Here is a 16537-nt window from a genome sequence, read left to right on the forward strand (position 1 = left end):
ACTTTTTTGTAAAAGCGGTATAGAATTTTAACATATCAGTGCATACTTTGTATATGAAAATATACACAAAATGTATATCATTCTCAAAAACAACAAATTAAGTATTTCTTACAACAAAACCCCAAAGAAGATAGCGAAACACAATATATTAGCTATACTTTATCTTGTGTATTTATGCTACATTTCTTCAGAGATATTTTACTCATTTGTGATGCATGTTGTTTATTTCTACTGTTTATTAACATGATTCTTATCCCATGCTTGTTTATTTTCAAATTAAAAATTTCAGTTTCCATCACTTTATAAATATATTCTGTCTTAATTTAAATTGCAGCATTAACCGGGTATTTTCCTTCATTGCTTTTGCTAATACCACAATGACTGATCGTGCAATTTTAGTTGTATCATAGAAGGAAACCAGTCTGTATACAATAAGGTAGATTAAATAAAAAAGGTTGGCTATTCTACACAAAATAGCAGAAAAATAAGAGCTTCATCATAATAATAATATTATTATTACTAGTAATAGACAATGAACTTTTACCAGCACAAATAAACACTTGAAAAATAGTGAGATAAAAAAAAAAACATTGTACACAAAAAACAGGGTTGTGGATATTTCATTGCTCATATAGATTGTCTTGAGACTACATTGCTAGATTGGAAAGAGAAAGCTATTTGTACATTAACAATGTGAAAGCCAATAGAGGTGGTGTCACTTTAAATTGCCTATAAATGACCTGTTTTGTGCCACAAAGCTATCAGAGCAAAACTTGTGTCGAAACAAAGTGATTCTTGGTGTAATACAGAGCAATCATGCCAGCCTTGCACTGTACATCACACTGTGATCTGCACATTCATAGTTAATGCAGCCACTAGTTCAACTACTGGTGATGGCCACACACAGTGAACCCTGGAATTCCCATGTCAGGCACTGATATTAAATCAGTTATTTCCAGGTGTCTGTTCAAAATGACACTCAGAATTTGAACATTTGAACATTTTATAAGATTAAAACTTATATAGGTGGCAACAAATTTTACAGATGAAATGTTTTTCTTAAACATAATTCTATAATGTATGCAGTACTGTAGTTTCAAGTGTATCCTTACTGATTTGACTTTACAGAATTATTATAAATGGTTGTGTCCACCATTTTCATCTTATTGTGGGATTGGGTTCAGTGTATGTGGCAAAATAACATAATGACATCACAGCAGGCCTCTTAAGAATGAATGAGAGACAAAAAAAGTGCACACCATCAACACTAGCATTAAATAGGTTACTAAACAAGGTGACTTACCACCTAGTGCTGCAGGGCTCCTGCATTGTAGCTTGAACATATCAAATTACACTCATACGCAAACAGATCCACTGAGAATGAACACATTGCTTGTTTTAGGGATACCTACCAAAGTTTATGCAAATATATTCATATGTACACTTATCGTCACCTCACTAGGGAGCCAATTGCTTTGCTGCCGACTGAGACGGTAGAAAATATAGAATGTCTAGAATACTGTGTGTTCTCGTATTCTGCTGTAGAGGCTCTTCTGAAACACATCCAAGTGTTAAACAGAGCTAAGAGAACATCAAAGCTTTTGTACGATAGGTGTTTCATAAAAAAAATTGAATTGTTACTCATGAACAATCATCAACAGTCTCAACCTTCAAATCTATAATGCATCACTTAAAAGACCAAACACTTCCCTAACCAGAGAAACCTATGTCATAAACAACGGTCTCTAGGAGTAAAAACCATTATGCATTTTCAATTATCATTGGGGGCAAATTCCTTCAAAATTGAAAAAAAAAAACTATGACTTGAGGCATTGTCACCGAAAGCCAATTCAAAGCCTGGCGTAAATCAATTTTCATTTGTCACGTTCTTGAGCATCTTCTGTTTCTACAATGCTCTTTCTGCATTTGATGAGGCATTTGGCATTTTAGTACAAGAGGAGGTTGATGTCGGCACTCTGGCAATGAGTCTCTACTTGTTCTAGGCCTTGATGAGAGTGCTAGTTGACGACGGAGAGCTACCTGAGTCTTTGGCTGGGCTTGAATGTTGATGTTGGTGCACGCAGTTTTTCTGCCCTAACCGCAAAATCCTCGCAGCCCGTCTGGGTCTCTTTGCAATCTTTTCAACTGAGCCGAGTCATACTTGCCGTCACCCCAAAAGGTGCTTTTTCACGGACATTGCTGATTGAAAAACATTTTTTTTAGAGCAGAACTGTTGAGTGAACGTGGCAGTTAGTCCTGTGAGAAGCTCAGTCTACAACCCAGTCCACTCCAAGCACAGATTAACACAGATCATACTGTCAATCAGCAGATGCAGCTCAAATTTAATACATAAAGTTGTTGACTGTGCGGTCTACAAGCGAAGACTTTCATCTGGTCTTAACATCGTTGAGCAATCAACCTTGGGAGATAATATGCACTCTTAATACACCTGTCCACACCATCAAATTAAATTAAACAACCATTTAAAAGACGGCATTCCAATTGTGTTCTCTTCATATTCAATGAGATACCTTGTTCGAAAAAAAACACGCACATTTCCGGCTCAGCTTCTGAGTCCTGTGGGACTGACCGGGTAGGTGGATTTATAGGTTTAGATGGAGGCCAGGGCTAGACCTTGTGTGGAAGTGAACAAATGGCAGTGTCAATGAGGTGGGATAAGTGGGAGGGTGTGAGACGTGTCCGTGTCTATATGTATTTATACGTGTGGTGTCAGTGTTACTGGTGCTTTCAGGGATGAGGACGGTTTGGCATTGCTGTTTTTATGTGACCCACGTGTCAAGTCTTATGCGTTTGACGTTTGCTCCCTCCTGCTCTGCCTCGCTCTGTGCCCTATGGAGCTCAGCTGAGGGGCTAAACTCAGGGGGGAGGGCTCCACCCGATGGGCCTGTGTTACCCGCGGCGTGTGTGGAGATGCCGCCACCGGCGCTGCCGCCACCTGCCGCCGGGTCATCGCGGTCACTCCCCTCGTAAGAGCTGGCGTTGCTGCTGATGCTGTCTGCGGGAGAGCGGCCAGTAGGGGGCTCCAGGCACAGCAGGGAGCCCGGGTACTGGGGCGGGGCAGTTGCCGTCAAGACCCCGCCTCCGGACGAAGAAGAGGTGGAGGAGGGAACAGAACACTGGGTGTTGCGATCTCTGCCAGGTGACACAGGCTCAGACTTGATGCTCACATTGGAGTTGGTGTTGACAGTTAGCATGGTGCTCTGAGGTATATGGGTCACGGGCCTGTGAGACAGAGAAAGGGGAGGCCAGTCATGGTGTGAAAACAAAGAAGGGAGGAAGGAGAAAGAAGTTAAGAGAACATTTGAATAGAAAGATTACATAACACGTTGGAATGGGTTTTCAAATGACAAAACCTGAGACACCCACATGGCGTAGCAACACATATCAACAATCAAACAACCCAATACACGACAAGCATTAGAAGCCTTGATTGGCTAACCATACCGAACTCCATACACTTGTTTTTCACTTTGCATATCACCCAAATAATCATATCCTCCACATAAATCAGCATACCCTCAAATTCCATGTGACTAGTGGGTTTAAGATTGCACCTCTTTAATTCATAGACATCTTGTATCGTAAGGCACAATAGCATTTCATCCAAATATATTTTGGGTTAGGGTGGGTTTATTTAGGGTTAGATGAGTGACGATGCTAAAGCAAGGCGCCTTCGGTATGGCTTGCCCCCCAAAGATTACTGATCCCTTTCTCAGCTCCCACATTTCACCACATAGCTGCCCAACAGCAATTCAAGCATGAAATGGTCTGTACGAGAGAGTAACTCTGCTTGGCATAGCCGAGTCACATTTTTTTTTTTTTATGCAGACAGCATAGACATGCCTCGGCAACCAAAAAGCGCAGACACACAACGATACAGGAAGTAATACAGTACCGTCCCAACCACTCATCTCTACCCAAGAGCAGGTTGGACGGCGAGGACACGCTGTAGGGAGAAAGAAAATGTTGGACCACTTGAGAAAATAAGGCTTATGAAATGAGAGCAATGTGAAAGAAAAGGTATATGAACAGATATACCAGTCCTTGAATCCATCTAATGTGTATGTACACAAACAAGAGTACACAAACATACAGTAGATGGGCAGAAAAACTAATCACAAGAATGATAGCAACTTGTTAGAGATGGATAACAAATACATTGATTTTTCCCCTCACGGTATATGTAAAGGACACAAATAATATTTATGTGTGTCTTGTGTGTGTGCATAGAATTCTATCAAGGTTCCCAAAGACTAAGTTCTACACAGGGATTCCATATGACAGATAGCTAGTCAGAAATGAGAGGTGGAACCGGGTAAAGTGAAGAACCGTGCCACTTGAAGGTGCACCACACCAATGAGAACGGCAGGACGTGACACACATTCACCTCAAATTGGCTGCTAGACTGGAGATCTGGCTAGACAGCTCGCCGCTCTGTTTGTCCATACCCCACATGCTGTGGACAAGAGGAGAGAACACACTTACAAGGCTTTCACAGTGTCCTCCCCCATCCAAATAGCACTGTGCTGGGGTCAGCCACTTGGTTTTACACTCTTCAGGAGCTGAGCTTTCCGACCTCTTAAGTCTCCCCCCCCTCTCCCCTCCCCTCCCCTCCAGCAGACTGTGTGCACAGGTCATGAGGGACAGTGCACACTGGTGGCTTGTCTGAGGAAAGCCACCAACAGACCTTAAACAACTGAAATCTGGAGATAACGGTGTTTAAGGGTGTGAAGAGACTGGGATGTTGCTATGTGACACCAATTCACCTATCCTTCAGGATGTGAATTGCTTGTATTTAGGTTGAATCTCAAGAGTCTTTAATGGATGTTCCGGGTCTTTTCTCCTGCACTCTGACAGTGCATGTTTAGGCAAACGAGGAAAGAGCATGCAGGGAAAAGATCAAAGACTTGAAATTCAACAATAGATTCATGCCATGGAACACTAGTGAACAAAGAATCAGCTGCATAGTGTTGACCAGTTGGGTTAAACAGTTATCTATAGTTTGAAGAAAGTTTTGTAACGGTTAATCCTTGGTAAAAACTCTGGTTCATTTTAGCCAAGGTCCAACAGATGATCTCCTTCTGAAGCACCTTCGGTGAACTGCGATCCTGGTGCTCTAGAAACAAACTGTCTGATACTGAATGTCATGGCAACCCATGTCGAAAACTTACACCAAGTTGCTAAGTGAAGCCAGACTGAGTTGCTGTTGTTGCTGCGATACAGACTGCTGATGCTGTTGCTGTTGCCATGTGGACACGTTGCCTGGTAGCAGGCCACTAGGTGAAGCAAGAGCATGGAGAGCGGTGATATCAGCGCTTGTCAATTGGTAGTCTGAGGAAAAAGGGGAATAAATAAAGAATGCACCATTCAAATACAATTCAGATACAAACAAACATTTATATTCTAATCTGTCAATTTGAGCTTCCTCAAAAATGTCCTTGTTTCATGTTCCATATTTAGGCTTCCCTGAAACTACAACACCAGAAGAGTTCCATTTGTATATTTGCATAAGCATATGCTCCTAGTTACCTGTGTTGTAAGCTGTCGGCATGGCAGAGAAGGGCAGCCCCTGTGCCAGCAGACTGGGTGTTGCCACGGAGACCACCGGCGTGGTGAGCGCTTGTGCAACTTGGGCACCAGCCAGCCTCTGAGCATTCTGGGGGGGAAAAAAGACAAATGGTCGATGGTTACAGATAATCAAAGTATGATAGCGACAGTTGATTAACCTATGTGTCTCCTTTGAATGAATGTTGCTTTGGCATGCTTCCGTGTGTATGATTAAGACTTTTGATGGCTCGTTCCAAGGTGAATGTATTGTCATGAGACAACCTGTGACATGCATCAGGGAGGCATGAACGTGGAAAAATTGAACATGAGTGAAACTTTCACATACGCTGTTCTTAGTCAAGAACAGTCAATCTAATTGCAAGCTACATTGGTGGTCGGAGATGTAAATAATGTATTGTGATCAGCAGAAATGCACTGCAAAGTGCTGGTCACAATACAGTGAGACAGCAACATTGTAAGGGGAGGTACAGTAGGTGTCAAAAACGACACCATGATTTCAGTGCAGCTCGTTGCTGAACTCTCTTCCAAGCATTACTGTATGTAAGGATCTTTCCGTGAACTACCCCTTGATCCCATATCCTTAGTGGACAACAGTTGGGATTATTCACTATTATTATAGTTTGATGTTTACTTAATCTATACCATGTCAAAGGCACTAGGTCTGGCTAGGGGTGGTTCAGAGCTCACAGGGTGAGAGAGAGTGTTTCAGTTCAATACATTCATAAGATAGACATATACTGCACTTCTAATCATGTGTCAGATTACAACTGCATTCAATCATGTTGGAATGGTTCAACCATGATTCTGGCCCCGCATGCATTAGGGTGACTACCGTGGACTGATGACTAGACCACGACATGCCACACTGGACCACACAGGATTGATATCAAAACAAAGGGACCATCTATAGTCAGGCTTGAATGATACTGTGACCATGTTAATGTTTCCATGGTCACCAACACATGCGAGTGACGTGTGGGATGGGTCACCTCATTCACCAACTCCAGCTCATCCTCTGTCTGCAAGGGGCGTGAGCGCAAACAATTACAACTCTGGTCTGTTCAACGACCCAATAAACTCTGCGTCTGTCTGCCTTCCATTTAAGGATGTTGTGCGTATACACTGGCCATGTACATTTACACATACACATAGGTATTATCAGTTTAGCCAAAAAAAAGGAGCAAAGAGCAAATGCTCACATTTCATTCTTTGCACACAATTCACATTCATTAAAGTTATTTGAAAGTATTTGGTTTTATATGGCCTAGTTTGGCCTGCTTTAGCTCACCATCTGCATCTGCATTAGACTCTTTCCACTCTGCGAGGTGATGACCCGGAGGTCTGGCTTGCGGCTGTTGACCATCTGGGGGCTAGGCGGCGGGGGCGGAGACTTGGCTGGACCTACTTTCCCCAGGCTGTTGCCGTTGGAAACAGATAGGAGGCCTGGAGATGCCCTGGCACTAATGTATCCATTAGCTGGAGGTATTAACAAATAAATAAATACATTAATATGGGGCAATTTAAACAGAATTGATAAGAAACACACACACAGGTGATTTACCAGTAATTGAGGAAGCCCGGTTTAATATGGAAATAAAGAAATAGATATATAGAATATCTATCTAGGAGGTAATTTCCCATACAGACAAATTGTATAACAAAATGTTACTAGGTCAAGACCTCCACAAGGGTAGGGGTGGGTGGGAGGGGGAGTGATACCTGATCCCTCTGGGTCTCCCTCTCTCCCACATTGCTGTGGTCTCTCCAATATATGTTCAGGGGATACCAGGCATGCCCACTGACATTGTGACATGTGACAGATCTGGGTCAGTCACAGTTATGGTGAAATGGTACTTGGGAAGTCGGGGAGTGAACGAAGAGATCCAAACTCAAGATGGAACCAATATTTGCTCTTACTGTATCTTAATTGTAGGGTGGTTGAGTGTTTAGTGAGTAGTATTCAGTGTGACAGTTTGTACTCACGGACTGGACTTGGACATCCTCCATTGGAGTTGTCGCCTCCGAGAAGAGCTCCTGTTCAAAAGAATAAAAAACACAAAAAAGAAAAGGACCATTACTACACCGGCCACTAGTCAATAGTTTAATGATTTGCTACTTATGGCTTTGTGGGGATAGGACGGATGACCTAATTTCCTCCACATGTACAGTGGAATGCAATCCATTCTCTCACTCACCTGCACTAGCCGGTCGCTGTGGCAACCCAGGAGACACCGTGTTTCTCTGCAGAGCTGGTTGCTGTGGTGACAAGAGGTGGGGATCGGAGAGAGATGAGGATGTGACGTAAGAGGTGGTTACCAGGGCATTACCGGGGTTACTGAACTGCACGGTGTTCTGATTGGTGGCCTGAACTGTGACTGGCATGGAAAACGTGGGGGGCTGGGCAGCTGTCTGCTAGAGTAGGGAGGAATGAGAGAGAAAGTTTAGACATTGCCACATCTTCCAGCTCCCTTATTTCCCAATAAACACACAGGATTTAAGACTGCAGAGCTCAATTATTATGACTTATGTGATTATTATGACTCAAGTATGAAACAATGCACTACTGTGACAAAAGTCTGCATTGGCTTTATTCTTCTCAAACAGTTAGGCTATCGTTCTATTAATACACATTAAGAGATAAACAAGTGAAAGTTATGTCCATTTCGAGGCTTCTCGCTACTTGGTAGCTGGGAGGGGACACTTACACCATAGCGTTTGAACAGGATGTCCAGATCTTCTGTGTTTTTGCGGTATTTCTCATCATTCAAGGGGCTTTGGTCAGTGGAGTCCTCTCCATCAGGCTCAGGGCTGTCACAACCATTGAAGCCTTTCTTTCGCAATGTCTAAATACATGGAAGGATATTCATTAGACAATTGGTATGGAGAAGTGATTGAAGACTTCTTGAAATCTCTTACTGGAACTGTCAGTCTATTACCTCACTATGCTACACTAGGCAATAGAAGAACAAACAGAACTAAATGGGTGAAGAAGGCATCTCATTCACTTCCTCAAGGACAACTGGCTTGGTTTGTTTCAGGAAGGCGTCTTTTTTGGCACAAGTATCCAACATATTGCTGAGGTTTATTTACAAGCACATGACCCGTAGAAATAATAATCCAATGGGTCAAACTCAATAATAATAAAAATACAGAAATGAAAGACAGTCCTTTACCTCAATGATGTCTGCATTGGTTCTGCTCTCATGGGGCTCATTGTACTCTGTGTATTTGAGCAAGACTTTGTCCATGTCGGTGCTGGCATACTGGAACAGCTTGTTGGAGTGGTTGAAGATGATGAGGGCGATCTCGCAGTCACACAGCACACTCAGCTCATAGGCCTTCTTCATGAGACCAAACTTCCTCTTTGTAAACGTCACCTATGCCATGGTGAGAGGGGGTAAATTAGATCATAAGTACTGCAGGGTTTGAAGATGAATGTCGGGGCGAAACGGTCATTGGAACCGCATATCCATTGGCTAAGCTGTGTGTGAACTATTTTTTGATGAGACCAGAACATTTGAACAGTTTTACGTAAAGTGTTTTTTATGCCCTTTATTTAACCTAATCCCTTTCTTTAAGAACAATGCTTCATTCTTTGCCTTCCTTTCAATACCTAGATGTTTAGACCAGAGAAGATGAAAATTAGATCATTAGCATACTGTTAAAACTGATAAGGACTCTCAATATCCGCCCACAAAAAACAAGGCATGGAACCCCCACCCCCACCCCCACCCCCACCCGTGGGTAATGACACAAAACAACTAAACACCCAGGTCACCCACAGTGAAAACCTATGAATCATTTCTCCATACACAAGCATGTCAGTGCACACACACACACACACACACACACAGATCAGTAACTGTCTGTCCTGGATAGCTGTGGCAGCATCCATTGCCTTGCAGCTGCTTTGGGAGGATTGATTTATCTGGAGCAGCTGTCCTGAGAGCTGAGGGTGATCAAACTGACTCCATGTTGGTTTGAACTCTGTGTGCTTGCTTGGCCTGGTCACTCTTTAAAAATGGAACACATGTAATTCACACCTGCAAATAGATATCACTCATGCACAATCTGATGAGCGCTTGACTTTGTGTTTTGACTTTGTGTTTTGACAGTCTCTCGTGGAAAACACACACAGTCCCATTTAGTGATCAGACAAGCTGAATGCAAACCAACACTCTCCTTTCAGTTAGATCTTCCTTCTCTGTGACCTTTTCGGAACACGTTTGGTGAACTCAACTCCCTCTGAAGATAACAGGTGGCAATATTGGAACCGGTCCTGTGGTGTCAGATGGTCCTTAGTAGGCTGTGACACACAAACAGCCCCCACCACCACACACACACACACACACACACACACACACACACACATTACGGAGACGCAGTGTCAGACACCTCACCTGTTTGTTCCTCTCATCTGTGATCCTCTGGATCTGAATCTTTTTCCTCCCCATAATGGCTGGCGGTGGCAGTGGACAGCGGGTCCAATACAACAGGGTAGTGCCTTCTCCTCAGCAGTAGAGAGGTGGAGTGTAGCCTACTCGCTTTTTCTGGGCCACAAACACACTCATGAACACACGCACACCAGCGTCAAAAAACACTTGCAAAGTCAAGTACTCCTCTGCCCGGGGTCTACTGTGAAAGGGCAGAGGGGTTACTTTCTCCCTTTCAGCGTTGCAGGGATGCAGATGGCAGGACTGGTAATATCCTTAATTCATTGTGTGGTTAGGGGAGGCAAAGGTGGCCGCTTCCAAATGACTGTTGTCCGTAAGGAATCTTTAACTCCTAAAATAAAACAGAGCAGAATCCTATGATTATTACATGTGTCATTCACAAACGGAATGTAGACATTTGACAGACATGGGGATGGTGACCCAATACTGTGTCAGAATATGTTCTGCATTCAGTACAATAGCATGTCAGCATAGTAAGGTGTTCTGACCTGTTTGAGCAGAATAAAGTGTAGCTTACATACACTCACTGTAACACACACATGTTCAGGTCAACATAGACAAACTGGGAATAGGTGTATGTTGCCTATGTTCCAGTAAAACAGAAGGCATGCTAACTGTTGCTAATCTAGCTTTTCCCATTCCATCTATAGAGTTAGGCAGTGGACAACCGAGTGACTGAAAGTTAGCGAACTATCTGGGAGGGAATTCCCATGCACAAGAACGTCATAGCAAGCCTTGGTCGCTGTGATAAGCGACTAAAAATATCTTTGTTCTCACGACACATTTCTTCCTTCAGTTTGGGATTGCACTCCCTGCTCTCTCAGACAAATGTGTTTCTTTTCCCCCAGAGTGGGCACTAGCATATTAGCACCTCCCCTAACTTGATTTCAGTGGTGAAGGAGGTGAGCGAGTGACATGCAGTAGATAAAGCAGTGATGGATTACTACTTTTTTTACTTTTACTTGAGTGACTTTGTCCCCATGTGCCATGCAACAGTTGAGTGGAGAAACAGGATGACAGAATGGCATAAAGGTAAATATAGTGTTAAATAATCTTCTACATTTTAGGAGGACAATTTTCCTCCAATGTTGCAGAAGACACTCGTAATATTGTTGGTTTCCATGGCAGCCTGCCATTCTCATTCTCTAACACACCATTTCCCCTCCAACCTCCGCCACTTCCTGCCAAAGCCACAGGATCTGGAACAAATCTCATTCCTTTTCACCTTCCACACACACACACAATATGTTCACTCGCTCCAGCGCCGCTTCATTTCCGTTTAGAATATTTCACTGCAGACTCACAGAGAGAGCCCCAAGGCAGAGTTACCTTACACGACCCATCCACTCCAAACACAGGGCTTTTCCTGTCACAAGACCGTTGCTCAGCTAAAGGGTATGGTTTAGGTCCTCATCTCAACATGTTTTACTGTCCTCTTTGCAGAACCAGACCCAACGGTTGACATTCAACCAAGCATTTAAGTACTTTCAAGAAGTTGTATGTAGGCCATGTAGTATTGCTGTGCTCAGCTGTAGTGAAAACCTTCAGTGGAATAGCCAATGACTACATGATTCTGGCTTAATCTGCCCAGAGACTGTCGCTAACCTCTAATCAGAGCCCACCTGTGACCCTTACGTGTGTCCTACTACCTCGCCCTTTACAAAGCTTACCCACATGCTAGAACAGTTGGTACCATACCTTGTGTTTAACCCCCTGCCCATCTCAGCTGTTCCCAAACCCTCATATGCTAGGAGCTCTACTATCTTAAATACTTGTTCACAAATCTAATGGACCATATGGAGTTCTTTATCTGGCTGTTTTGGTGGCACCATGTTCTTTACCTTAATTATTCAATCAGTCCTATTTCATCATCCTATGTAGAGTACAACTGCAAAGCAAGGAAATACTGTTGGCAATACAGCCGTAAAACTCTCCAGCTATGCCACAAGCCATCCAATAACACCACACTCATATCTTCCCATGAACACAGCTTTGTGGCTATTATGTAAATGTTGTAGCGTTTCCTCTTTCAAGTCCCCGCTTTTCTGTGGGATCATTGTGAGGCCAGATGGAAAATATGCAAACTCATTTCTGTAGCTGTTGGTACGGCCCTTGTCACCCACAAAATGCCTTCTTTTGGCATCAACGGGTGCTGGATAGTGAGGGCAAGTCCACACAGGAATCCCCCCCCAAATTGAGCAGAACATATTGGGACACACTCCAACCCACATTCACACAATGTTACTGTTACAGGACATCAATGGGAAACACAGACATACTGAGTGACTGGAATATTTGTAAAATTGGATTACAGAGTGAAAGGCACATCATTACAGCTGATTACAACTGACAGAATGGAATGGTATGAAGAAATATCGTACAATAAATAATTGATCAAAACCCATAGGGATACATTACTTTTTGTTATTAAGACATGGGTGCATTAAAAAACACAGAAATACTAATGGTGCATTAGACACCTTTACTTAAAAACCCTGCAACATACCACCTAGTCATGAAGAACTGAAAATATCCACTCACTTAAGGGAAACATGTCTTCACCTCTGTAAAGCATTGTAAGCATTGGCAGGTATTGCTTATGTAGGTCACTGTCAGTTAACAATCTGTGACATCTCTGAGAATCAGAAGGACCCAGGGGTTCATTCCCTGTGATAATGTCCATTATCAAATATTACATGTGCTCAGATTAGCACTTAATCTGTCTTTAAAGCCAATGGCCCTCTATTGAGGGAAGCGAAGGACTTGGGTGGGCATTAAAGTTGATTTGATAGATTTTTTTTCTGTGTCTACTACAAGTGATCAATTAAAAAAAATCTTCATTACCACTCTTCTAAAAATGAGATTGGGAACTGTCTTTTGTAAAACATAATCAGGAATTTAGCAGCTAGACATGACCATGCGATCATCTATTACGATGTAGTGGATCCATCTACACTATAATGTCTACCATTGCATTGCTGCAGGCAAATACAAATTGAGCTGTGAAACAGCCAAGCTATTCCCGTAGTCAAATACTTCGTAGTCTTGAAATCCTTGATGGGTTGCTTATGTCTCATACTGGCAAAATGATATGCAAATAGAAATGTGGCAATATGCAATAAGATATCATTTTAGTAGGAACCTGATTTTGTGGACAGGTTAGACTTTAGGCATTTGGATCAAGTGTAGATTGGCTGGAACAAGTATTTTCGGTGATGCTTGTGTCCAGCATTCTCTGCTGCCCTCTGCATTGCTAGCCCTCATTACTATAATTGAGTCCATCCTCCTTCTTCCTCTACAGGCGCTGATGGCTCAATTAGGATCTTGCTGGAGGACTGATCAGACGGCAGTCTAGATAATGTGGACATAGCTTGACTCATGCTGAGTCTACCAAAATCATATCACTATGTGACACACAGTGATGCAAATATTTGTAGGGGCATGCTTTAAACTCAATCTCAGTTCCAGAGACATTCATGAAAGGTTTGGGATTTTATGATTGCATCGATGTTGTGAAAAGACAGCTATAGATAAAATCCATCACCTATAGGTAAAATGAAGCTTTCCTTAAATTCCAACAAATCATTTGCTATCTGTGTTTATAATTCAGGATTCATCAAATACCTCTAATGTGGGGGAGGGAGAGTGCAATAATGGCCCTGGGTCTGTCTGTTTTGGACTATTTTGTTGTGGCAGTGACCTTTAGCGGATTATGGTGGTAATTATTGGTCAATGAATATGACAGGTCCTGATTGGAAGAGCAAGCACATGAAGTGGAAAATAAGTTCTGCCTGATGAGTGATGGAGTTGCATTACTCTTCTGTTTTTTTCTTCTAAAAGTCTAATCCCTTTTTCCTAGGAACTATCTAATGAGTTAGAACAGAAGGAGTAGCAAACAGTGATCACAGTTTTGAGATCTGGCCTATAGACTCAAATCAATCACATTCCATTATTGATTGTCAATCCTGAGACAATCCAACAAAAATAATGAAAGGGAGTTAAAGGTGTTTCTGCATAAATATGATGCTGAGTCCTCCATAACTATGTTAGAAAGCATTGCTATTGTAGTTCATTTGAAGGTTTCCTTTAACTGTGACAGCTTTTACTGACAATCCTTGAATGCATTTCCCAGGGCTGTACAGGGCTGTTACTGACTGTAACAAATATGACAAATGGCTAAAACAATATACTACAAGCCAAAACTTGTCCAAAGGTATTTAGTATTTTACTGAAAAAAACGTGTGATGGGAGCATTTCGGTTTTATAGAATCTCTGAAAACTGGACTAGTATGTATGTATGTATGAATGTATGTATGTACATACACATTATCTCCCAAAGTAATAAAATCCAATTAGCCAATATGTGCAGGATATAGACGTCAGTCCTTTTCGATCGTTTAGGTATTAACTTTTTAGATTAATTTTCCATTAGTCCCTACCTGTCTAATTTCGTCATTGACTGACAGCTAGGCTGAAGATGGTATGTAGGAAAGAAATTTCGTAATTTAGACAGAACACCAAGCCTATAACATGATTTCAAGGTAAAGAGCCTATATTTTACAGACCACGAGAAGAAGCCATTCAGGGACCGACACCCAGCGACGAATCCTCAGTGTCAGCTCGCGGTTAGCATCATTTTGACAGCTCTTATTTTGGTAGTTGCCCATCACTCCAAAAACGTAAGCAGAGCTCAATCTTCAACATTGTTTTTCTGTTTTGGCTACACTCGTGGACCATTAATTTAAGATTTTAACAATCATTTTTCAGTGAAACAAAGTGTTCTATTACCATTTCACAATCTCTAAGTCGACCGACAGCCATTACCTGTTTGTAAGCCTCAACTCTTCCAACAAAATAGGATACACCAGATAGACACAAGACGGTGCGACCGAGAGAGCAAGCAAGGATTGATATTTACAAAAAACGTAAATTATATTTGATAGATAATAAGAATCGATATAATAATGCATGGGTAGTTGAATTGGCTTGATTTAAACAATAAAGCAATCACTTGTACTGCGAGAGAGAAAAAACGCAGGAAGGAAATGTACAAGTACACTTACCCTGAATGATTACAGTGTAAAGAAGCAGAAGAATTGCGTAATTTAACGATATATTTTCAGATGTTCAATAATCACAAGCGTTGTTACTATTTACATAAATCCCTTATTCCATTCCGTTTAGTAAAGATATAACTATTCTATTCTGCCAAACGATACAGTGTAGCCTAACCAGTGTAGCACAGCCTAGCTACGTCATTGCCACCAGTTCATGATTGACCTGTCATGGGCCAATACGAAGCCAATACTGCACATACCAAGCCAATCATAGGATAAGTTACTGTAAATGGGAAGGATCTGAAGGAGAGGACATGACGGAGGTGACGGCCATGTTCTTCTATAATGTTTGTGTCCCTCCGCCTCGTTATTTACCTTTAACATGATTTTGCATGTGCAGAAAATGTCACCGTGGCCTCCTAGGTAGTATCAGCCCAACAAGAACCGTTATTTGTTGGGTTAACTCATGGTCAGCACACAGGTCACATTTCACCGTGTACGTTAACAGTCTTCTTACGTGACAGGAAATCAAAAGAAAGGAGGGTGCCTACTCTTAAAAATTAAACCTGATTCCAGATGAACGATTTCAGTACAAAGATAACCATGGTTAGGGAATTAGTTATGTTTTAGAGAGTGTGTTCTGGTTCCTGGTCTTCTTTGGCCACAGGTTGATGGTTGCCCTGACCTAATGGTAGGCCTATTGTGATACCATCCGGTCCGGTCAGCAATTTACTTAATAAAAAGTCAGACGGCCTAAATCTCCTATTACAAAATACAAATGAATGGATTATTTATTGCACAACAACAAACATATTGGACCTTACATTTTAGCCAAGGTCAAAAACATGGCAAACCCAACAAGCCAAGTCGGATAAGTAGGATAGGCTATAGGCCTATTTGTAGGCTATATATACAATGTTCTTATAGCTATAGGATATAGCTATATACTATGTTCCTATATTGTATAAATATATACTATATAAGCCTACTATAAGAACATAGCAACTGAAAATAGCTGTACATTTTGATTTAACACCTTTTCGCACCATCTCTCTCCATTCTCAGGTCACCAAACACCACACCAAAACATGCTTAGTAGGTCTACCATCCCATGAGACTTGACATGTTTAATACATTTAGACTGATTGGCTGTGAAGGAATTAGATCGACAGTGAGAAGGAGAGAGAGATCTAGAGAGAGAGAGCTCAACCAGGAAATGGCGAATAGAAGATTACTCAATATGTTTTCTCTTTTATGTAAGAAGCTTAAAGGTACAGGAGGTATGCTTTGTAAGCAGATGGGACCTGATAAACTAACATCTAGCTCTGTGCAGCTGTACTGAAACACAAATGCCAATACAACCACCTTCAAGTCTGAGTTATATGTACTGTACATATAGACTATAAATGACATATTTATAATTGTTGACTTGTGAAT

At 41.9% G+C, this 16537-nt stretch overlaps 1 protein-coding gene across 9 annotated transcripts; it reads right to left on the reverse strand.

The window, feature by feature from the left end:
- Positions 1 to 2313: 2313 nt before the first annotated feature.
- Positions 2314 to 15313, reverse strand: LOC146295550 (myocyte-specific enhancer factor 2D homolog). Of its 9 annotated transcripts, none has more exons than XM_084696478.1 (13): positions 15107 to 15312; positions 9990 to 10374; positions 8763 to 8966; positions 8295 to 8432; positions 7785 to 7998; positions 7573 to 7623; positions 6878 to 7065; positions 6579 to 6608; positions 5551 to 5677; positions 5193 to 5352; positions 4409 to 4477; positions 3917 to 3967; positions 2314 to 3243 (listed from the first exon to the last, which is right to left on the reverse strand). In XM_084696478.1, exons 2-13 carry the CDS (start codon positions 10041 to 10043, stop codon positions 2781 to 2783), a joined length of 1749 nt encoding a protein of 582 aa, XP_084552604.1. In that variant the 5' UTR covers positions 10044 to 10374; positions 15107 to 15312; the 3' UTR covers positions 2314 to 2780. The 9 variants fall into 9 exon arrangements, with proteins under 9 accessions (XP_084552604.1, XP_084552602.1, XP_084552603.1 ...); XM_084696476.1 differs by having other exon boundaries at positions 7785 to 8001; positions 15107 to 15311; XM_084696477.1 differs by lacking the exon at positions 15107 to 15312 and adding an exon at positions 14609 to 14625 and having other exon boundaries at positions 7785 to 8001.
- Between the last annotated feature and the right edge of the window lie 1224 nt (positions 15314 to 16537).

This window comes from Hypomesus nipponensis, chromosome 4 (assembly GCF_054491055.1).
Source record: "Hypomesus nipponensis isolate SF chromosome 4, ASM5449105v1, whole genome shotgun sequence".
In the NCBI taxonomy this organism is placed as follows: Eukaryota; Metazoa; Chordata; class Actinopteri; order Osmeriformes; family Osmeridae; genus Hypomesus; species Hypomesus nipponensis.